This window comes from Zootoca vivipara, chromosome 6 (assembly GCF_965207765.1).
Source record: "Zootoca vivipara chromosome 6, rZooViv2.hap1.1, whole genome shotgun sequence".
Classification (NCBI taxonomy): domain Eukaryota; kingdom Metazoa; phylum Chordata; class Lepidosauria; order Squamata; family Lacertidae; genus Zootoca; species Zootoca vivipara.
The window spans coordinates 28370532-28394376 of record NC_142589.1 but is presented as its reverse complement, the minus strand read 5'-3'; the positions used below and the strand labels follow the sequence as shown (position 1 = coordinate 28394376).

Below are 23845 nucleotides of genomic sequence, written 5' to 3'. Positions count from 1 at the left end.
TTTAAGGCCCCCAAGCCCGCCTTTCCTCAACCTCTAGAACAGGTGTGGGTGACCTTTGACCCTCCAGATGTTGCTGAAGAACAACTTCTGTTGTCCCTGGCCATTGGGCATGCTTGCTAGGGCTTTGGGAGTTGTAGTGCACTGGTTCCCCACTGTTGCTCTAGAGATGTTTTGGGCGGTCATTCCCAGGTAGCGTGGCTGTGCTGACCTGGACTGATGGGAGGGCACATTGTTGGGGAGGGCTACCCTAAATTGGTTGGGAATGAATTACTTTAAGATTGCCTGCACTCCTATGATACTGCCTGTAATATGTGCTTGTGTACTGACTGGAGAATTTGGTTAGGCTCATGAGTATTCACCAGAAGGCCTTGTTGGTGGTGGCCTCGCAGTTGTGGAAGTTGCCCAGTTAATATTTCTTTGGACCCCTTCACTTCAGGCATTAAGAATGTCTGCCAAAATTCTTACTAATGCCTTTCCTTAAGAGAATTTTGGTGATCTTATTCAGAATCTCTTACACATCTGTCTTCAACCACTCAGTGCTTTGCACTGTAAAGTTCATTTTTCTCCATGGCTTTATAAGGGGTTGGCTCTGAAAAGGGACAAACATATAACTGTAACAAAGCGTATCAATATTAAAAATGCAACAATAAGAACCGAACATTTTAATGCCACTCTTTATTGTGTCAGGTTCAGGACAGTGTACAGCATAAAACATTTATGTTTTAAAACTCCCACAATACACACTTAAAAAAAAGAAGTTGAGCACAACCCTAAGTATGTTTACTACTGAGCTCAATGGGGGTTTATTATCTTCAAGAAGTGTGCTTAGAATTGCACTCTACAACTAAAGTAATTTAAACTGCTAAATTAAAAGACCACTTGAATTAAGGAAGTCTCAAGTTCATGTGGAACTGCAAAGGTTCTGCTTAGCTAGCAAATACTTTTTCCAGAAGGGGGAAAGCAGTAAATGGCTCCAGGTGTGGCTTCCTTCATGACTAATGCTGCAATCCTGTGGGAACTTACTCAGAAGTAAGCCCCACACTATCTAGTAGTGCCCTAGTAAGTACAGAGTCTTGTAGCACCTTAAAATACTGAGATGTTAGGGTAGGGCTGATGGGAAATGGGGGTCCAGCAACATCTGGTGGTCCAAAGGTTCCCTGCTTTGTGGGCTTTGTGTGCATGGAAACGTCTTCATATGCAGATACAGAAATAATATACAAAAGAGAGGAACAAATGTGAAATCTGGGTCAACAGTAAAGGTTATGAATTTGATGGGCTCGTGAGAGAGCCATTCACGTCTTGGAAGTGATCCAAGAGTCTTCTATATTTTATTGTTATCATGCGTGACTTAAGACCTTGTTAGGTGTTGCATCAGGGGTTGGGCACCTGAGTGGTCAAATGCTGTGCAAATATTTTTAAATTGTTAACAATGAGAAAGCTACCTCGATCAACAGCCAGGTTTGATATATATGCTAATTGCAACCCCCCCAAGTCCTACATATGTTTGTGAAAACAGACGAACTCCTAGCTTTCTTGTGTACCATTCTTTTGTTGGAAAAGCGCCTTCTTTGAGCCCAAGGAGACCTCTTCCTCTGATGTTGGGATAGCCAACATGGAGTCTTCTAGAGATTATTGGACAACAACCTTTTGGTAGCGCTGGCTGGAGCTTATGGGATTTGTAATCCAAAAACATCTGATGAGTATCACTTTGAGGAAGACTGCGTTATACTTAACAAGGCTGTGCAGCTGCATGGAAAAGCTGGCATTGAGGTCGATCAAACTTGGCCCTTCAGCTGTTTTGGGACTACAATTCCCATCATCCCTGACCACTGGTCCTGTTAGCTAGGGATGGTGGGAGTTGTAGTCCCAAAACAGCTGGAGGGCCAAGTTTGGCCATCATTGAGGTAGATGGTTGGAGGTCAGGAACACTATTGAATCTTGAGCTGATGAACTTAAAAGCTCCGAGTGTGTTTGAAAATGGTAGGGATGAATAATTCTTCAGATCAGAGCAGGGATAAATCATCTTCATCCAAGGAGTTCGTTGAAATGACTGGACCAAGAGTAATTTGTCAGCTTCTGCTATGTGGTTGTTTGCCTTGCTGGCTGTTATGACCATCATTGCTGGCTGTTATGACCATCTTCCTCTTGGTGCTTGCACCATCAGAAGTGACACGGGTGGCATCCTCGTTTGTGGAACCCTCCCCATTTCTATTCACCCTCCTCCAATTGTAATTTATATACAGTGGTACCTCTGGTTAAGAACTTAATTCATTCCAGAGGTCCGTTCTTAACCTGAAACTGTTCTTAACCTGAGACACCACTTTAGCTAATGGGGCCTCCCGCTGCCGCTACGCCACCAGAGCATGATTTCTGTTCTCATCCTGAAGCAAAGTTCTTAACCTGAGGTACTATTTCTGGGTTAGCGGAGTCTGTAACCTGAAGCGTTTGTAACCTGAAGCGTTTGTAACCCAAGGTACCACTGTAGTTAATTTATTTATAAGGATATACACTTGTTCCCACCACCAGAATCCCCAGGGTGGCTTCCAGAATATGAAAGTACAATAAAGCAAATCAGGTTAATGGTCTTTGGGTGTCGGCTAGAAACACTTTTGCTTATGGGGACATTCAGAGGCTTTGACATAGAGTAGCTGGACCGTGCCAGCAGGGGTTGATGGGAGTTGGAGTCCAAAACATCTGGAGGGCACCAGTTTGGACTCCCAACTCCCATCCGCTCCAGCCAGCATGATTGTGCAGAAGGGCACCAGTTTGGTGAAGGCTGGGTGAAGACAGTGTTCTTCAACCCTAAGTCCCCAGATGTTGCACGACTACAATTCCCATTATCTCTGGTGATCGGCTAAGATAACTGAGGATGATGGGAGCTGTAGTCTAACAACCTTTCAGGACCCAGAGTTGAGGAATACTAGAATATTTAGATAGCAGCCCTGTACTCACTCACCTGAGAGTGAGTGAACTAAATGGGCATTACTTTTTATGTAGACACTTACAAGCTTGCAGTTTTGGTCTCTGCTGTGTTTTATGTTTTATGATGCATTGTTTGAAAACTTAGATTGTCAGGTTGTCCTGAAAATGTGTCTTAAATGATACACTTTTTAAAATATAAACAAAGAGTGTTGGGCGTGTTTTCAAGAAATGAGGGGAACGCTACATGATTGTTAGCTGTCAGTATACATATGGCTATAGAATATATTTTTTAAGATTACTGAAAGATATGGGGGGGGAAAGAATATAACAGCATGGACTTTTAAAAGCAAATGTCAGGCTTCACAGAGTACAACTACTCTAAATAATATACTTGGAACATACTGTAATTGGCTTTCTACACTAAAATAAATGCAGTTCCTCTGGAATTTTGGTAAATCATTCGATGTGGTAACCAAGAAAAATAAAACCTTTATAAAAGTTGGCTGTATTGGCATTTCATTAAATGGAAACAAGGAAACTTTGCAAGACATGTGAAATCCTTTCTAGGCTGGACTTTCTTGTTGCCACCTTGGAAGAATATCCCATGTGTTGACATTCTGCAGGACCTTATTTACTTACTGTGATGTGTTTATATCTTGTCATTCAATCAAGGAATCCTCAAGGTGGCTTACAACAGATTGCGCCAATACAGAGCAAACAAAGACCCCATATCCAGCCTCACAGCCTTCAGTTCTTTGGCTGGTGGGTGGGGTGAGAGTATGCTTCTTTATGGCCAGAATGGACTTTCTACTTTTACATCTGTAGTCCCAGGTCCTTGCTGATTCTATTGTCTGCCTACTCTTGGGCAGCTAAGTGCAGCATTCTCCATCACTGATCACCAGTAGTGTTGGTCCCACAAGAAATCACCATTAGCTTATTCCCACAATGGATAATTAACTTAAGTAATTTGTTGCCGAGAGATGGGGTTCTTATTTTAAAAGAAAATTAGACGAATTTAGGGAGGAGAGGGTGATCAGCTGCTGCCTATTTACTTAAAAGATCCCCCCCCCTTTCCATAAGGTTCTAGGTGGGGTTACAACAGTATGATATACAGTTATGAGAACAGATTGATCTGCTGCAATTATGAAAGAAGGAGAGTTGTTCCAAGTGGAATGGAACTGTATAAACTGCATTTAGCCATGTGACCTACTTATTTAAGAAGTTCCTTACCTGCCCTTCACCACAAGGTTGCAGGGTGGATCCCCAACCATACAGTAATGAAGCCCAATAAAGCAAATGAAAGGATGCACCTCAGGCAGCAGAGGCATAGGGATCCTGCGTTGTTCGAAGATTGCACGCCAGTGGAAATGAATTGCTGGGGAGCAACAGCAGGGGAGAATGGTAGCTTCCTAGAAGCCTACAAGGAGGGTTTGAAGGTTTCTGATGGGTTTCTGGTTGGGGGAAGTGGGGTGATGGACTAGGTGGAATATCACTCTGACCCAGCAGCTCCTGCTCCTATGTTCTTGCCAGGAAGTAATCACCTGTTTCCCTCACCCCTTTTTCCTAGCCGACTACACAGCAGTCTCCTCAGGATGAGCAAGAGAAGCTCCTGGATGAAGCCATTCAAGCTGTCAAGGTCCAATCCTTCCAAATGAAGCGGTGTTTGGTAAGAACTGTGGGGCTTGATTCCCTTAAAAGTTTGGGCCTAGAGTCCTTCAACCTCAGGCCCCTCAGGTGTTGTTGGACTGCAGCTCCCATTATCCTCAGCCAGCAGTCGTCGATGATGGGTGTTGCAGCACAGCAACATCTGGCCCAGTGTCACTTAAGGAGTGCCATCTCCCCTATGTAAGGTCTAAGGCAGGGGTCCCCAGACTACGGCCCGGGGGCCGGATGCGGCCCAATTAGCCTGCCAATCCGGCCCGCGACAACCCCCGCCGCTGCCGCCCGCTCTTACGGTGCGCAGCGTGGCAGCGCTCTTCCGGGTTGGGAAAAAAGCGCCAAAAATCCTTTGTGCGCATGCGTATGGGCCTCTCCCGACCCGGAAGAAGTCATTTCTGGTGCACTTCCGGGTCGGGGGAGGCCCACGCGCATGCGCACAATGGATTTTCGGCGCTTTTCCCACCCTGGAAGCGCGCCGCCGCGCCAGTAAGCGCCCGTGCGCATGCGCACGGGCGCGCACTCCCCCGCCCACCGGCCCGCACAGGCGCACGCTCCCCCGCCCTCCGGCCCGCCGCGCGATCAGCGCGGTGGGAACCGGCCCAAACGCCGGTAAGTCTGGGGACCCCTGGTCTAAGGTCTGCCAAGGAGACCCATCCTGGATCCCTTCTCTGTAAGGGAATGCAGAACACCACAGGCTACAGCTCTGGAGTTCTCTTTCCCAAAGGATCTACAAGGCTGCCTCTCCAACCATTTTAAAGCATAAAATTACATTTCTTAATCTTCTCAGTTCATTTATTTCTGACAGGCATTGTCTTTTCAGCTTCTGCTGTTTTATTTGGGTTTTGTTTTTAAATTTAATTTATCTTTGGATATAATCTTATTGCTGTAAAACTGCCTTTGAGTGCCTGTTCAAAATAGTGGCCTAGATGTCATCTCAAAAAAATATATTTTGGGATGTTCTGGAAGGGTGAATTGGCAGGTCGCTCCTTGACCTCCAGAGCACTGGATATTCCTGAAAGTTACAAAAGGCCATCACTGGCATGTGCATATCTGTGTATGACTCTTGCGTGGCGGGGCGGGGGAACTAATTGGGAAATGAGATGTGCGACCAATAATCTTAATTTTAAATGCTTTGTTTTGTTAGGACAAGAACAAGCTAATGGATGCCCTGAAACATGCCTCTAACATGCTTGGTGAGCTGCGGACTTCGATGCTTTCCCCAAAGAGCTATTATGAGCTCTGTATCCTCTTGAGACTTACCTTGCGGCTAGCTGAGTCTTGTTTGGGGTGATGGTGATAGGGAGGGAGGGAACTTGGAACAACACCTGCAGATGGAAGAACCATGGGAGCAATTTCCTTGCTCATCGTATGATCCAGCTCCCTGCTCCCATGCAGGGAATCCAGAACTGTATTATTTATTACATTTCTCAAGGTTGGGTTAGCACGGTGGTTCCAAAACGTTTTCAGGCCACCACTCCCTTGGTTCCACAAACTCATCCCCAGTGCTCCCATCCCCATTAAAAGCATTACTCAGAACAGTGGTTTGCACGACTCACTAGGGATAATAATAACAATAATAAGAGTTTGGATTTGATATCCCGCTTTATCACTCCCCGAAGGAGTCTCAAAGCGGCTAGCAATCTCCTTTCCCCTCCTACCCTAGAACAGACACCCTGTGAGGTGGGTGGGGCTGAGAGACTTCAAAGAAGTATGACTAGCCCAAGGTCACCCAGCAGCTGCATGTGGAGGAGCGGAGACGCAAACCCGGTTCCCCAGATTACAAGTCTACCGCTCTTAACCACTACACCACCACATAATAAAATTCCAAAAAGTAACATTTATTTGAAATCCAGTTGAACCACTGAGTTGAATTAATTCAACATAATTGATGAACTTGATTTAGTGATGCCAGCTAATATTTATATCTCCAGTATTCCCTGCCATTCCCTTGCCTCCTAGGTAATCCCACCACCTGCAAGGGTTGGTACAGCTCACTTTGGGAACCATTAGATTTCAAAGACTTTCCCTCTTCCTCTTGCCTAGCTATCTCTGCTTGAAGACTCAAGCTTTTTGCCCTCTAAAATGTCAGCACCTTCCTTCCTGCTGCCCCCATCATCTGCATTAGATTCTGAGCTCTTCCAGGGCTACTGATTTTCCCTTGGTACTTCTGGGTAGTCACACACCCACACATCACACCACCTACCTGCTGCTCTAGTCTGAATCCTTAACCACAAGGAAAAGATATGGCAATCTCCGATGAGCTACACTACCTGGAGGTGTACCTGACGGATGAGTTTGCCAAGGGAAGGAAGGTGACGGATCTCTATGAACTGGTGCAGTATGCTGGAAACATCATCCCGCGGCTGTAAGTAAATAAGAATCGAGGGTGACGTCTTGTGTTCTGGGACCAGTAATTTGCTTTCTGCAACTGCAGTAGCTTTTCCATATCACCTTAAATTTTCCTGTGGTAGAAGGGAGCAGGGAGCATTGTTTGGTGGGCAGCAAGTAAGTGGCCTCACTCGGGCAGATGTTTTGGACTACAACTCCCATCACCCATAACAACCACATGATGGGAGTTGTAGTCGAAGGCATTCAGAGAGTACAACGCATGAGAAGGTTGCTTTTGCTTCTGTGATTGCACTTAAGTATGGGGACATGGTGGCGCTGTGGGTTAAACCACTGAGCCTAGGGCTTGCTGATCAGAAAGTCGCCGGTTCGAATCCCTGTGACGGGGTGAGCTCCCATTGCTTGGTCCCAGCTCCTGCTAACCTAGCAGTTCGAAAGCACGTCAAAATGTAAGTAGATAAATAGGAACCGCTACAGCGGGAAGGTAAACAGCGTTTCCATGTGCTGCTCTGGTTTGCCAGAAGCAGCTTTGTCATGCTGGCCACATGACCTGGAAGCTATACGCCGGTTCCCTCGGCCAATAATGCGAGATGAGCATGCAACCCCAGAGTCGGTCACGGCTGGACCTAATGGTCAGGGGTCCCTTTACCTTTATCCTTAACGGTTTCTCTTTCTCCTTCCTCCTCCCTTAGATATTTACTCATAACCGTTGGGGTTGTCTACGTGAAGTCCTTCCCCCAGTCCAGAAAGGATATCTTAAAAGACCTGGTGGAAATGTGCCGTGGTGTCCAGCATCCTCTGAGGGGCCTGTTTCTGCGTAACTATCTCCTTCAGTGCACACGGAACATCTTGCCTGATGATGGGGAACAGACAGAGTAAGGGGCGGAAGTGGAGCTTTCATAAGTGTGTTGCGTGTGTTTGGGAGGCAGACACTGGAGCAAAGCTGCCTGGTCCCCAGGCATGGGCTGAGGTCACCTGAGGGCAGCAACAGCAGGTGCAATTAGTGCCTGGAAGAGAGGTCACCTAAGACCCCTGTGTGCACTGCCTTGGTTCCAAGATGGAAGACGGTGGAGTGTAAATGGAGAGTCCAATCAGGAGCTGCCAATTTCACCTCTGGTAACAGTGATGGCTCCCAACTTGGGGCAGCTTTCTAAGCAGATTAGATAAATTCATGGGAGGATAAGGCTGTCAATGGCTGCTAGCTGCGATGGCTATATTAAGAATATAAGAGGAGCCTGCTGGATCAGGCCAGCATCCTGTTCTCACAGTGGGCCAACCTGATGCTCCTATAGAAAGCTGGCAAGTAGAGCACAGACGTAGTCTCCAGCAACTCTCGAGACTCAAAATCCTGAATTAGATGGGCCCTTGGTCTGATCCAACAGGGTTTCTGTGCGGTTTGCCAATCATTTGAGGTTCCTTTTCCAGTCTGCAGAGTTGCCCAGAAAGTCTTCTTCCAGGATCTTCTTTCTCAGTTCAGCTCATGTTGGCGAATTCCCACGTGGGAGTGAACACATCACCCATTCTAGTTTTGCTTCAAGTATTTAACTTGAAGGGTTAGCGTTAACAATTTGCACAACTGCTGGTCTTAGGGAAACGAAGTAAAACTGTACAGAGAACCATTTCTACCTCTCTGGACAGAGGTAACAGCCACCTCTGTCAGAACGCCTCTAATAGAGAAGTCCATTGTTGGGGAGAAACCTTGTTGCTAGGGGCAAAACTCTGCAAGGATCATTTCAAGCCTTATTTCTTAGACTACACTTACACAGAGTTCTTCTGATGTCCTTAAGTCATGGCTGGGCTCGCTGGGAGACATGTTGGCGAGGGAAGGGAGGAAACCCATCGGCTCTCTGCTTTGGGACACCTGCCAGCCATGCAAGTTGCTTCCCAGGAAGCTGAACAATGCAAGTTGGTTGCATTCTGCCGCTTTCGTTCCTTGTTTAAGAAACAAAATAGCTTGGCCCTCCAAAGTGTCATGATGAGCTGATCTTCTGTTGCAGCCCGTGCCCCTCTAGCCTTCTCTCTCTAGCCTTGGGACTCTAGCCTTGGGACTAGCCCTGCCTTTCGCCCTCCTGGAGTGTTTTCTGCAGGGTGGAATGTGTCCTTGAATTCTGAGAAAGGACTCTTGTTTCTCTGGATGGAAGATAGAGAGGGTGGGGTGTGTGTGTGTGTGTGTGTGTGTGTGTGTGTGTGTGTGTGTGTGTGTAGAAACTAGCATACTGTACAAAAGCTAAGTTTGTATTGATTTATTTGTCTACTTTTCCTGGAAAGGAAAGGACACCCCCCCCCTTCGCCCTGTTGCCTGATAACATTGTTGTGCACAAAACCTCCCTTGCTGAGCACTCCTACAGGGCAGGAGCACAGCTTCATGTCCATGAAAAGGATACTCACATCTTCTTTGGAAGAGATGCAAATTGTATGTTACGGTGTGTGGCTTTCTCCAGGCTTTTAAAATGGAATGGTTCCCAGCATGTGTTTAAATCCAGCCAGGGGTTCTTCAGGCTGCAGATATTTAGACCAAAGAGGGCTCTTTTTAACAAGCATCTCTCTCCATGGTTCAAACTGGATGCTGCTTTGTTTTCTTTTGAAAATGAATTTGACCCTCATCTTGAAAGCAAATCCTCTCTGGCCTCCTGTACATCTGTAAAAAGGAAATGCTTGCTCTCTTGACTTTACAGTGAAGAAACGACCGGGGACATCAGCGATTCCATGGACTTTGTGCTGCTGAACTTTGCTGAAATGAACAAGCTCTGGGTGCGAATGCAGCACCAGGGACACAGTCGTGACCGAGAGAAGAGGGAGCGCGAGAGGCAGGAGCTGAGAATCCTGGTGGGAACCAACCTGGTTCGGCTGAGTCAGCTGGAAGGGGTCAATGTGGAGAGATATAAGCAGGTGAGATGGTTTATTGGCTTGGCTTGGCTCCAGTTCCGAGTGGGCCTTTTTAGGGGTGGCTCCCTGCTTGTGGAATGCTCTTCTCTAGTGAGGCACACCTGGTGCCATCACTGTCTCTTTTTAGGCAAAAGGCAAAATCATAACCTTTTCAGACAAGCTTTGGGCCCTTAATTTGGAGGGGGTTAAGTAAATTTGTGGTCACTTTCTTGCTTATCTTTTGGCGCAGTGGGTTGTGTTAAACCTGCCTTTTTACATATATTACGGAGGTGTTTTTAGATTTTTCTTTCGGTTTTAATTTTTGTGTTATTTTGTAAATTGCTCTGGGTAATCTTTCATGAAAAAGTGTGATAATATGCTATTAATAATAATAATAAGAAGAACAGCAACAATAAAAATGAATTGGTTAGTTGTAGTTTCTTACAGCTGCAGAAAATGAAAGTTATATTATTTTGTCCCCAGTAGTCATACCTTTTGATTCAGCTTGTTATTCACCTAACAGAGGGTTTTCTCTAGGCCAGTGGTTTTCAACCAGTGTGCCGTGAATGATGGTCAGGGGTGCCGCAGGCAAGACTGGCCACTGTCCCTCTTTCCTTCCCTCCCTCCTCTGACGCCCTCTCTCACGTTTCTGCCTCCCCAAGGCTTGCTCAGCTATTTGTCGTAGCAGCCCTGGCTGCAGGTGCCCCAGGTGAATGGTGCCTCTGGGGCTGGCCAGGGGGTGCTTCCCAGGCCCCTGTGGGGCAGTGTGAGGAGTCCCTTCTCTTTGGCCTGGGGGGGGGGGGAGGGCAGCTAAGAGACCAGGGGCGGCAACTGCAACTGCTCTGAGGATTCCCAAGGGGAGGGGAGGGGAAAGGTGACTAAGGGAATACTCCACAAGGGAGGGTGTTTTTTTCAGTTTTCAGCTTAGTTTTATTGCAGCAAAATCCAGCAGTACAAAATACCATAATTCCAAAGAAAGAATCAGCAATAACATCACCAGAAGCAGAACAGTTACACAGAAGGAATTTGCAATGTATTATTCAATAGAAGAGATTTACGTTTCTTAATAGCTGAAGTGCAGAATTTGGCCACATCATATGATACTGGACTTGAGGAATCTTCCAGAAGGAATTTTCGTAAAATTTCGGGGGAGAATTCGAAATAAAATTGTAAGGGTATAAATTTTGATAAGAGGGGTAAAATAAGTCGAGCAGAATGTGTGAGTGACAGATTCTGCCTTATTGGACATGCAAGGGCAAAGGCACTCATGGATTGGTACCCGCATAAATTTGCTGTACAGCACAGCTGAGGGCATTGCCTCAAAGCGGGCTCTAGAAAAGGCCCATCTATAGGCTTCGTTAGTGATGTTAGATAAATAAGGGGCAGCTGCAAAGTTAGGCCACGATTTTAGACATCTGTAATTCTCTGGGAGTAAGGCATCTTCTTGTTGTAATTCAACATTGTGAAGTCTCTGAGTAATAATTAGTTTTGCCTTATTCAGAGTTCCATTAAAAAGATCTTCGGGGTTTCAGCCGATTTGTTTGATCTTATTAGTTATTTGCGTAAGCCAGGGTGGATGGGGAACTGCGGCCAGGAAGTGAGGCAACATTCCCTTTGGATTGTAATGAATTTTCAACCGGAGGGATATTGCTTGCTCCCAGACTTTTAATTCAACTCTGGGGAGTCCTGCCTCTTGCCTTAACATTGCATTAGATGTACTCTTTGGGGTACCAAATGGAGATCTTAAAAATTTTGATTGTACTGTTTCAAGGATCTTAAGATTGCCAGGATGTGAGGGCGATGTGGCTGCGACATCTGTCACCCCATTGATCGCCAGGGTTGATTCGGCTGGTCTGGCTGGCTGGGCGGAGGGTGTTTGAGAAAGGGCGAGGGGCTGCCAGCTCTGCAGGCAAGGGGTGACATAACTGGGCTCCTGAGCCCTACAGGGGTGCTGCAGAAAGAATGTAGTTGGTCCAGGGAGCCGTGGACTCAAAAAGGCTGATAACCTCTGCTCCAGGTGACTAAGAATACAACTTAAAAACCACACAAAGTCATACATCAACCACCAGCCATCAAATTTAACAAATCAGTAGCAAAACCACCACATGACACAGCTGGATCACATTCAGTCCAAGTGTCGGGGCGAAGATGAAAGTCCTAACCTGGTGTTGGAAAGCTTGGTGGTGACACCAGGCAGGCCTCATTCCAGAAAGCATTCTGTGTTGGTGGTAGGGGAGTGGACAAGTCAAAAAGCAGTCTTCCAAGTCTTGGAGGGAAACACTCAGATGAGGGTCTTGGAGGGTCTGGGTACATGCATCCTGGGAGAAGTGTTTAAGTGGGGAATAGATTTTAGAGATGGGAGCAAGCGGGCAAGCTTGCAGAAGGCCCAAGGGAGAGAATTGACACAGAGCTCTTTTTTTTCTCTTCTGACCAGATTGTCTTGCCCGGCATATTGGAGCAAGTTGTCAACTGCAGGGATGCCTTAGCTCAGGAATACCTCATGGAGTGCATCATACAGGTGAGCCTGCAGAGGGAGATTACAGACGGTTTTGGTTAAGTGGCATGGCCAATACATAACAGCATGCAGGGTGTTTCTTCCTTTGGTCTCTTCTGGGCCGAAGAAACAGGATACAACTAGGCATAGTGGTGAGTGTGGGAAGTATGGCAAGCGTAGAGAAACCATTGCCCTGCTCTGCTCAGCCAACTGACTCTTCCTGCTCTGTCTAGGTCTTCCCAGATGAATTTCACCTCCAGACCCTGAACCCTTTTCTACGAGCCTGTGCAGAGTTGCACCAAAATGTGAATGTGAAGAATATCATCATTGCTTTAATTGACAGGTGCGTAAGGAAGCATTTGAATGACACTGCAGGTGGGAAGGAAACCGATAGGCACTTGGGGAGAGCAGGTTATCTATCTTTTCCCGGTTATGAATTTCTCTGCATGGTTTCCAGGTCCTTTGCTCCATGCACTCTTGTTAAAGGTAAAGGTAAAGGGGCCCCTGACCATCAGGTCCAGTCGTGTCCGACTCTGGGTGCGGCGCTCATCTCGCTCTATAGGCTGAGGGAGCCAGCGTTTGTCCGCAGACAGCTTCCGGGTCATGTGGCCAGCATGAAAAAGCTGCTTCTGGCGAACCAGAGCAGCGCACGGAAACGCCATTTACCTTCCCGTCGGAGCGGTCCCTATTTATCTACTTGCACTTTGATGTGCTTTTGAACTGCTAGGTGGGCAGGAGCTGGGACCGAGCAACGGGAGCTCACCCCGTTGCAGGGATTCGAACCGCTGACCTTCTGATCAGCAAGCCCTAGACTCTGTGGTTTAACCCACAGCGCCACCTGGGTCCCTGTTACAGTCTTGTTATCTTAAGCAAAAAAAACCCCCGCTGGTGCGATTCCTTCTAGTGATTGGTGGAGCTCCTGTGATGTCATGGAATGCTCACAAGCTTTCTTTGGAGGCTGGCAAGAGTTAACCCAGGGAAGTTATAGACAGTGTAGCTTTCTGTTGGGATTAAAACACACAGTTGAGGGTTTAAAAAGGAAAGCTGGTCTTGTTGGTAAGAAGTAAAGTTGGACTGGGAGTTTGACTAGAAAGCAGAAGCAGGGGAAGAGTAAGCAGTAGACTGAGCAGAAGGAGCCAGTGAAGGCTGAGCAAAAAGGCTGCAGGAAAAGTTTCGTTAAAGGAGGAATGCATGTTGCTGCTAAGCTGTATGCCACTTAACTCCCAAAGGGAGTTCTGAGTGGCTTATAAGTATAAAACCAAAGCATGAAGATGCATATTTAAAATACACAATATAACGATTCCATCAAAACAAACACCCACAATTAAAATGTGCAATGAAGCAAGCCAGTTAAAATAGCATGGCAATTAAAACTGCTTAAATAGCCATTATAAAACAGGAGGTGAGGTCAGGTGGAATGCTTGTCTGGAGCAGGTATGCTTTTCAAGAGCCCACTCTGCAAAATCATAATTGAGGAAATGAGGTTTTATCTGATTTTTTTTTTGGGGGGGAGAAGAGATCTAGTATTGGCAAACCAGAATAGGGATTCTCAGGCTCACATGTGGCCCTCTGGATCTCTCTCTCTGGCCCTTCGGAAGCCTTCCCAGGCCACTGCCCTTACTTCACATCTTCCATGCGTGTTTTTGCCTGCCTGAAATGTGCCCTCGAAGTCTAGTAATGCCTCTCGCTTGCCTGAGTGGAGGGCGTGTGCAGAAACAAGCCTACTGCGCAAAGGTAAAAATTATATCCTTTGCTCTGCCCATGTTTGCATGTGGCCCCAAGACGGTTACTTAGGAGATAATGCGGCCCCCAGACTGGAAAAGGTTATCCACCCCTGATTTAAACAGTAGCAGTTGCGTGCTGTTGGCAGCGAGGAAGATAGGGAGGAGGGAAGGATGTCTGAAAGCCAGCAAAGGCTCTTGTCCATGCCGACAGCTTGCCAACAGGATTGGCGCATGTGCTGTTGTCAGAAAGGGGTATTGTTGGGTTTGGGTGCTTGGAGGGCAGAAGAAATAAGACACATAGAGGCAACAGGAAGGTTGAATTTCACATGTATTGTTAAGCTAGCCAGCCATGCCTGTTTTGCAGGTTTTGGCATGGTGGTTTGGGAGATGTCCAAGCAGAGTTCTGCCATTCCCTCTTGCCTTTCTCCGTTCCCTTTCGGCAGATGGATAGCTGTGTTTGGAGGGAACTGTGTTTCTGAATGCCAGTTCAGGAGGGGAGAGGGCTCTCATGTTCTGGCCCAGCTTGCTGGATTCCCGTTGCAGGCATCTGGTTGGCCACTGTGAGAACAGGACGCTGGACTAGATGAGCCATGGGCCTGATCCATCAGGCACCTCTTTTTAAGTTGTTGGTTGCATCCAGCTAAGCTTTACTCAGAGTAGACCTACTGAAATGAATGGACCCCAGTTAAGTCATGCTCATACAGTTCTACTCCAAGTAGGTCTGTCTAGCATTGGATACGAACTCGTTATCTTTTCGGGTGGCAGCGTTACCAGCATCTTTCCGAGAACTGTGTATGGTTGCATCGGTGTCTGTGTTTATAAAGCTGATTGCCTTTTAAATATTGGCAAAGGTTTGCTTTTGCATGGCTGGCAGGGATAAGCTGTGCATTTGTGTGTGTGTGTGGGGGGGGGCAAATGGGTGATTCAGCCACTCAGAGGGAGCTGAGCGCCTGTTTGTTTGCAGGTGGCTTTGTTTTGATGACCTCTCTGACTCACGCAGGTTTGCATTGCTTTGAGAAAAGCCTTTGTACAATGTGAAGCAGGCAACCTTTGGGTGACTTTTCGTACTCTCTCGCTTGAGAGTTTCCCCCGGTTATTTCTCTGGAACATCCAGTACTCTCTGCAGCTTGAAATGGAGTGAGATGCGGGTGCAAACCATCCATTTATTTCTCTAATTCCAGTGTTAAAAGCCCAGTACTTGACAGATTCCCCCCCTCCCCTGTTCTTCCTTTTGGCAGCAATAATAATAATTATAATGATAATACTGGTAATAATGATAATTTATTATTTATACCCCACCCACCTGGCTGGGTTTCCCCAGGCACTCTGGGCGGCTTCCAACAGAATATTAAAATACAATAATCTATTAAACATTAAAAGCTTCCCTAAACAAGGCTGCCTTCAGATGTCTTCTAAAAGTCTGGTAGCTGTTTTTCTCTTTGACATCTGGTGGGAGGGCGTTCCACAGGGCAGATGCCACTACTGAGAAGGCCCTCTGCCTGATTCCCTGTAACTTGGCTTCTCGCTGCGAGGGAACCGCCAGAAGGCCCTCGGTACTGGACCTCAGTGTCCGGGCAGAACGATGGGGGTGGAGACGCTCCTTCAGGTATACTGGACCGAGGCCGAGCTAGTGTGTCTAATGCAGGGAGAGACTGACTTGCTCAGCTTGCTGGCTTAAATCTCCTGTGGATAAGTTTGCACAGATCTGTTTTTTGAAGGCCTGTGACCTGGCCACCTTCGGAAGCCAGTGGCGGCACCAGGGGGAAACAAAAAAATCTGGGGTGGCACAGGAGAGGCAAAGTATATTTCCAGGTGGGCAAGAAATTAAAATAACAGTGTATGTTAATGATAGGTGTTCGGAAATGGGGAGCAAGTGATGGGATGAGCTCCTTCTTGGCAGGGGCAGTTGCCTTTCTCCCCCTCTCCCCCTGTATCACCTGTGACTGAAGTTAGCAGGTCTGTACCTGGTCAGTGCCTGGATGGGGAAACACCTGGGGACCCCTCCCATGCTGCCTTGAACGTCATTGCAGAAGCAAAGCAAATATTTATCGTTAATGGCCAGTGACCAGCACCCTAGAAACCACATAAAACGCATTATCGAAATGTGTATAACGAGTAAAAGTAAGGTAAAATAAAGTAAGAACTCCATTTTCCCACGTTGTAACTCCCTGCCTGTTGACCTCAGGAAGGCGCATTTTGGTGCCTGATAAAACAGGTGGTGGTGTGGTCTAAGCCACTGAGCCTCTCGGGCTTGCTGATTGTCGGTGGTTCGAATCCCCACAATGGGGTGAGCTCCCATTGCTCTGTCCCAGCTCTTGCCAACCTAGCAGTTTCAAAAGCACACTAGTGCAAGTACCGGTAGATAAATAGGTACCGCTGTGGCAGGAAGGTAAATGGCATTTCTGTGTGCTCTGGTTTCCATCACGGTGTTCTGTTGCGCTAGAAGCAGTTTAGTCATGTTGGCCACATGACCTGGAAAGCTGTCAGTGGACAAACGCCGGCTCCCTTGGCCTGAAGCAAGATGAGCACCACAACCCCAGAGTCACCTTTGACTGGACTTAACCGTCCGGGGTCCTTTACCTTTTACCTTAAAACAGGTTTGTTTAGACACAGATGATTGGAAAGTTGATGCAAGTTTTAATCTGCTTTTTGTCTATAGCTGTTTTACCTTTTCGAATGTCTTAAATTAATTGGTGTACATTTTTCTTACTGATTTTATTGTTTGATCATTTTTGTAAATCTCTTTGAGATTTTTTTTCTTTCAGTCAAGCTGTGTATAAATGTGAAATGACAGATAAGTAAATAAATAATAACCCAGAGTAAAAATTAGATGGGCATCGTCAACTTAAAAGATGTATCGGTAATCCTGCCTCAAAAGCCAAAGAGCAAAATGTTTACGAAGTGTCTGGGATCAGTTTCTGGCAGGTTTTGCTCACTGCAGGAGAATATTTGGCCGTACTCAGAGGGATAAATGCATGTTGATCCGAGCAGAAGGACATAAAATGATTGCCCTGGAAGATTTGGTAATATGGGTTCAATAAAGGTTTTATGCAAGCTGCGGTAGAAGGAGTAGCACAGGAAGATTTGCATCTCTGACTCAACCTCCCCAAAGCTTCAGAAGCACTTACATATTTGGACTCCAACTCCCATCAGCCTTGGCCATCCGGGACAATGGGTCAGGAATGATGGGAACTGTAGTCCAAGAATCTAAAGGTCCACACATACTGTCTCCCAGATGTAATGCCCACAGGGGCTAGGAGACGTAAGGCAGCTGCTCACCATACATTTAAAGTGCATTCAACGCACACGGGAAGCACTGATTTCCCGCTCCAAAGAATTCTGGGAAGTGTAGTTCCCCCTCATAGATTTACAATCCCCAGTACACTTAACAAACTACGGTTCCCAGGATTCTTTGGTGGAAGCAATGTGCTCTTAAATGGGCATTGGATATGTTTTAAATGTAGGCTGCCTATTTACCTGTATGCTCTAGGAACCTAGATTTTACTTTGAGAGGAAGTAGATGCTAATGCCCCAAGTCTCAAGCACCTTGACTTGGGAAAGAGCTTTGGTGGTTATTGCTTATGAGTAGGATTGGCCTGCAAATCACATTTCCCCAAACTTCCTTTCTATGGCTTTAGGCTTGCGCTCTTTGCTCACCGAGAGGATGGGCCAGGGATCCCTGCTGACATTAAGCTCTTCGACATTTTCTCCCAGCAGGTGGCTACCGTCATACAGGTAAGTGGAGAGTTTGGCCACTTCCCTCAGCGTTTTTTTAAAAAGTCAGACTTACTCTGGGTAGTCCACAAGTGTAGCTGCTGAGTCTGACAATAGGCTGGTCCAAGTCAAAAGAGATCCTTCGAAGCGGCAGCTACTGGCCCCACCTCTGGTGTCATGCATGACATCAGGCTGGTGGGTGTGGCTTACCTGAAACAACTTCACAGGCCAAATGGGGAGGTGTGGTGGGCCAAAGATGGCCTGCAGTCCAGAGGTTTCCTGTTCCTGGTGAAAAGTCTGTCGAGGGCATCTGAAGGCAGCCCTGTTTAGGGAAGCTTTTAATGACTGACGTTTTAATGTATTTTAAAACTTTCGTTGGAAGCCTCCCAGAGTGGCTGGGGAAACCCAGCCAGATGGGCGGGGTATAAGTAATAATTTATTGTTGTTGTTATCAGCTCCATCCCAGCTTCCTTGTGTTGCACGGGGGAAATCTGAAAGATTCTTCTAAGCCTGTGTTTCCCAAACTTGGGTCTCCAGCTGTTTTTTGAACTCCAGTTCCCATCGTCCCTGGCCACTGGTCCTGCTAGCTTGGAGTTATGGGAGTTGTAGTCCAAAAACAGCTGGAGACACAAGTTTGGGAAACACTGATACACTCACAGGGAATGGCTCTCCACGGTTTCAGACAGGGGCCTTTCCCAGCACTAACTAGACATGCTGGTTCTTGAACCTGGGACCTTTTGCATGCAGTTGTGAGGAGCCTTCTGGGAACATTCATTTCAGATTTCTATTGATTTATTTGCCATTTAATCTCAACCAATCAGACAGGGGTTCATCTTAGCTATGGTTAGTGGAAACAAGGTGTCCTCAAGCCATAGTTCATGGGGGGTGGGGAAGGCTATCGATGGCTACTAGCCATGATTTCTATGCTCTGCCTCCACATCTGGAAGCATCTGCTTGGCTACTGTGTGAACAGGACTGCTGTACTTACCCTACATGGGCCTTTGGCCTGATCCAGCAGACTCTTCTTATGAGAAGAAGAGTCTTATGTTTTTTGAACTCCAGTTCCCATCGTCCCTGGCCACTGGTCCTGCTAGCTAGGGATGGTCGGAGTTGTAGTCCAAAAACAGGCCCAAGTTGGGGAAACACTGTTCCAAGGGGAGGGTTGGGCTAGATGACCCTTTGGTGCACTTCCAACTCCACAGTTCTGTGATTCTATGAAAAGCCTCCCAGCAATTAGGGTCCCTGACTGCTTAATGCAGAAAGGTTGGGGCGGAGGAGCTGGTGTTGGGACTCACTTTATGCACCCCCAACCCATTTTGCACCCTTACACATCCGTCTGAGAGCCTCAGCAGTGCATGTGTGTGTTAAGAATGCATTTGGGAATCCAAAAGAGTCTCCGTATGAGTGCCTCTTCCGGCCCTGATGCGTGTAGGCCCTTGACGTAGACATCTTGCAGAAGTTGCACAAGTCTGGGCCTGAGCAGTGTCTGAAGGAGAGAGCACCTGTGTGTCCCCCTCCCTTCAATGCTGCCCTGTGTCTGCGTGTGAATTGTAAATGTAATAAATGCAAGTGCCCTTTCTTCAGCCGTCTGACATGCATATCTCCTCTTTATTTTCCCCGCGGTGTCCGAAACTCCAGTCTAGACAAGATATGCCTTCAGAGGACGTGGTGTCGCTTCAGGTCTCTCTCATTAACCTGGCGATGAAGTGCTACCCGGATCGTGTTGACTATGTCGACAAAGTGCTGGAGACAACGGTGGAAATCTTTAACAAGCTGAACCTGGAGCAGTGAGTGGAGGCCGTCTGGCTCGTGGCAGAGCAGGCTGCGCTCCCTGCTAATTGGGGGTGGTGGGCGGAAGGCGACCGAAACCAATTAAGTCTGCCTGGCTAAATTGGCCTCGCTCTTTTTCTTCCAAGTGCAGCAGATGGTTCTGTCCTAACAATGAATTGTTGCTGAATGGCTGAACCTTGACAACAGGCGGTCTAAATGTTTGCATTGGGCAAATATCACTTTGCTTCTAGATCTGTTTCTGCCTCCCCCCTTCTTTTGTCAGCTTCCAAAAAGCGGGGCCAGGGGGTAAAATCCATTTGTTGTTTTTCTCCGGAAGCCAGAGGGCCCTTGAGCGGCTCCTGCGGCAAAAGAAATGAAGTAGAAGTTAAAATAAATAAATAAATGAATATTGAGCCTAGGGGAACTGGTTTATGAAACCAAACTTGTCTGGAAACCAAGACCTCATGGGGTCACATTTAAAGGAGCTGGGGATATTCAGCCTGGAGAAAAGGAGTCTGAGAGGTGGTAGTGTAGCCATCTTTAAATATCCAAAGGGTTGTCTTAGGGAAGATGGAGCAAGCTTGTTTTCTGCTGCTCCAGAGAGTTGAACCTGAACCAATGACAAGAAAAGAGATTCCAACTAAATATTAAGAAGGACTTTCTGAGGGTAAGAGCTGTTTGACAGTGGAACAGACTAGCTTGGAAGGTTGTGGACTCTCCTTCCTTGGCAGGCGTTGGACAGCCATCTGTAAGGGAAACTTTATTTGCCATTCCTGCTTTGTAGGGGGTTGGACTAGATGACCCTTGGTGTCATTGCCAACTCTACAATTCTGTGAGAGTACCAGAGAGCTCACATCCCTTCCATACTCATGTTTTTCCTCCTGGTTTACTCCTAGGCGTCCTTTATTTCAGTAATGTAATTTGGGGGCGTGGAGTCACTTTGTTCCTGTTATGAAAACAACTGGGAGTCAAGAAATCCTTTGCTGCTCTGCTGAAAATCACCCAGAAATCTACCAACAGATCCTGATCCCTCCTCTGCTTCACCTGTGTCCTAAACTATAGGAAACTTGATACATGCCAATCCATTGTTGCCTGCTTAATTCTTAATTCCTTTCTTTCTTTTTTATAGCATCGCCACAAGCAGCGCCGTATCCAAGGAGCTGACAAGGCTCTTGAAGATCCCGGTCGACACCTACAACAATGTCCTGACTGTCTTGAAACTGAAACATTTCCACCCGCTCTTTGAGTACTTTGACTACGAGTCCAGGAAGAGCATGAGTTGTTACGTGCTCAGCAACGTGCTGGATTACAACACGGAAATCGTCTCCCAAGACCAGGTAGGGAAAGAGCGTAATGGAGTTGGCAGGACCTGCACTTCAGAACTGCCCCCTCCTTGCTGACATGAATACCTTAATTGTATTTCTTTCGGTGCCTGCCTAAAACCTTTTGGCTCGTGGCTGTTTGATCCAGGCCAGTATGCGTTGCATACTGAGCTGCAGGGAGCATGAGCTGGGCCTCACTGCCCTTATCCTTTGCCTCCTGCAGGTAGATGCCATCATGAACCTTGTGTCGACGCTGATCCAGGACCAGCCAGACCAGCCGGCTGAGGATCCAGACCCCGAGGATTTTGCAGACGAACAGGGCCTTGTGGGCAGGTTTATTCACCTCCTCCGCTCCGACGATCCTGATCAGCAGTACCTGGTATGGCTTCTTTAAAGCATTGGAATGGGGCTGCTTCAAAGAGAAGCTTTTTCCTCTAGTTCAGCGGTGGGGAACCTCAGGCCCAGGGGCTGAATGCAGCCCCTCCCCAAACACTCTTTCCGATCCTTGGGGCTCTCCCCTGGCCACACACTCTTCCTTGGCCACACCCCCTAGTGGCCCTTGCTTTGCACTCCTGAGCGCAAAAGCAACTGTATCCTAACTTGCGATTCCCAGTAGCTGGCATTCAGAAGCCTTGCTGCTTCTAACTGTGGAGGCAGAGCATGGTCATCAGCCCTCGATAGCCCCCCTCCTCCATGGATTTGTTAAATCTTTGTTTAAAGAGAGCCAGTGTGGTGTAGTGGTTAAGAGCAGTGGACTTGTAATCTGGTGAACCGGGTTCGCTTCCTCGCTCCTCCACATGCAGCTGCTGGGTGACCTTGAGCTAGTCACACTTCTCTGAAGTCTCTCAGCCCTACTCACCTCACAGAGTGTTTGCTGTGGGGGAGGAAGGGAAAGGAGAATGTTAACCGCTTTGAGACTCCTTCGGTTAGTGATAAAGCGGGATATCAAGTCCAAACTTCTTCCTCTTCTTCTTTTGCCATCCGAGTTGGTGGCCATCCCTACCTCCTGTGGGAGGGAGTCCCACAGTTTTAACTCTGCGCTGTGTGAAGGAAGTAAACCTGATACTTCTTTTAAACTGGAAGGGCTGAGGACTGAACCTGCATGCAAAGAATCTGCTTTGCTACTGAACTGTGGTTCCTCCGTAAGCATCGTTCTCTCATGCCTGCACATTGGCAAATAAAGGGTGCTCATCAATGGCTCCTCCTCATCCTGGAGAGTAGTGACTAGTGGGGTGCCACAGGGTTCTGTCTTGGGCCCAGTCTTGTTCAACATCTTTATCAATGACTTGGATGATGGGCTTGAGGGCATCCTGAGCAAGTTTGCAGATGACACCAAATTGGGAGGGGTGGCTAACACCCCAGAGGACAGGATCACACTTCAGAATGACCTTAACAGATTAGACAACTGGGCCAAAGCAAACAAGATGAATTTTAACAAGGAGAAATGTAAAGTACTACACTTGGGCAAAAAAAATGAAAGGCACAAATACAGGATGGGAGACACCTGGCTTGAGAGCAGTACATGTGAAAAGGATCTAGGAGTCTTGGTAGACCACAAACTTGACATGGGTCAGCAGTGTGATGCAGCAGCTAAAAAAGCCAATGCAATTCTGGGCTGCATCAATAGGAGTATAGCATCTAGATCAAGGGAAGTAATAGTACCACTGTATTCTGCTCTGGTCAGACCTCACCTGGAGTACTGTGTCCAGTTCTGGGCACCACAGTTCAAGAAGGATACTGATAAGCTGGAACGTGTCCAGAAGAGGGCAACCAAAATGGTCAAAGGCCTGGAAACGATGCCTTATGAGGAACGGCTTAGGGAGCTGGGTATGTTTAGCCTGGAGAAGAGAAGGTTAAGGGGTGATATGATAACCATGTTCAAATATATAAAAGGATGTCATATAGAGGAGGGAGAAAGGTTGTTTTCTGCTGCTCCAGAGAAGCGGACACGGAGCAACGGATTCAAACTACAAGAAAGAAAATTCCACCTAAACATTAGGAAGAACTTCCTGACAGTAAGAGCTGTTCGGCAGTGGAATTTGCTGCCAAGGAGTGTGGTGGAGTCTCCTTCTTTGGAGGTCTTTAAGCAGAGGCTTGACAGCCATCTGTCAGGAATGCTTTGATGGTGTTTCCTGCTTGGCAGGGGGTTGGACTGGATGGCCCTTGTGGTCTCTTCCAACTCTATGATTCTATGATTCTAAGATTGCCTGCTGACTTGTAGAATCGTGGAATTATAGAGGTGGGAGGTACTCCGCCTCCCGGGGTCCTCTAGTCCAGGCATCCCCAAACTTTGGCCCTCCAGATGTTTTGGACTACAATTCCCATCACCCCTGACCACTGGTCCTCTTCGCTAGGGATCATGGGAGTTGTAGGCCAAAACATCTGGAGGGCCACCGTTTGGGGACGCCTGCTCTAGTCCAACCTCCTGTGATGCAGGGATCTTCCAAACCCAGGTTGATGCATGCTGTTTAGTTCATAAAGCAGGGTGTTTGTTTCTTCGGATGGGATGGCGGCGGCACTTCCCATCTTGCCTCCCATCAGTTATGGGCATATCAACGGGTGATATATATATATTCTCTTGATTTAGATTTTAAACACTGCCCGGAAACACTTTGGCGCGGGAGGAAACCAGCGCATCCGTTTCACGTTGCCCCCCTTGGTCTTCGCTGCCTACCAGCTCGCTTTCCGCTATAAGGAGAATTCTAAAGTGGTGAGTGAACGAGCCAAGATGCAAATCCTGACGGGTTTTTCCTCTCTTAAGAACATAAGATGAGCCTTCTGGACCAGGCCAGTGGCCCATCTAGCCCAGCATCCTGTTCTCACGGTGGCCAACCAGAGAGAGGCCTCTTCTGGGAAGCCTGCAAGCAGGATTCAAGTCCCAGAGCGCTCTCTTCTCCTGTGGCTTCCAGCAACTAGTATCCAGAAGCATTGCTGCCCCTGAAAGGGGAGGCAGAGCTTAGCCATCATGGCTAGCAGCCATAAAGTGTCCTTTATCCTCCATGAGATGGGGGGTTTGGGTAGAAACAGTT

At 47.3% G+C, this 23845-nt stretch overlaps 1 protein-coding gene across 1 annotated transcript in view; it reads left to right on the top strand.

Annotated features, from left to right (window-relative positions):
- Positions 1-23845, top strand: part of VPS35 (VPS35 retromer complex component) — a 30981-nt gene that overhangs the window by 735 nt on the left and 6401 nt on the right. The window contains exons 2-13 of the mRNA XM_035118692.3: positions 4490-4588; positions 5726-5822; positions 6823-6946; positions 7620-7802; positions 9603-9816; positions 12227-12310; positions 12520-12629; positions 17649-17745; positions 19363-19511; positions 20624-20831; positions 21040-21195; positions 23404-23526. Coding sequence (XP_034974583.3) covers positions 4490-4588; positions 5726-5822; positions 6823-6946; positions 7620-7802; positions 9603-9816; positions 12227-12310; positions 12520-12629; positions 17649-17745; positions 19363-19511; positions 20624-20831; positions 21040-21195; positions 23404-23526 — 1644 coding nt within the window. The remainder of the gene's footprint in view (positions 1-4489; positions 4589-5725; positions 5823-6822; positions 6947-7619; positions 7803-9602; positions 9817-12226; positions 12311-12519; positions 12630-17648; positions 17746-19362; positions 19512-20623; positions 20832-21039; positions 21196-23403; positions 23527-23845) is intronic.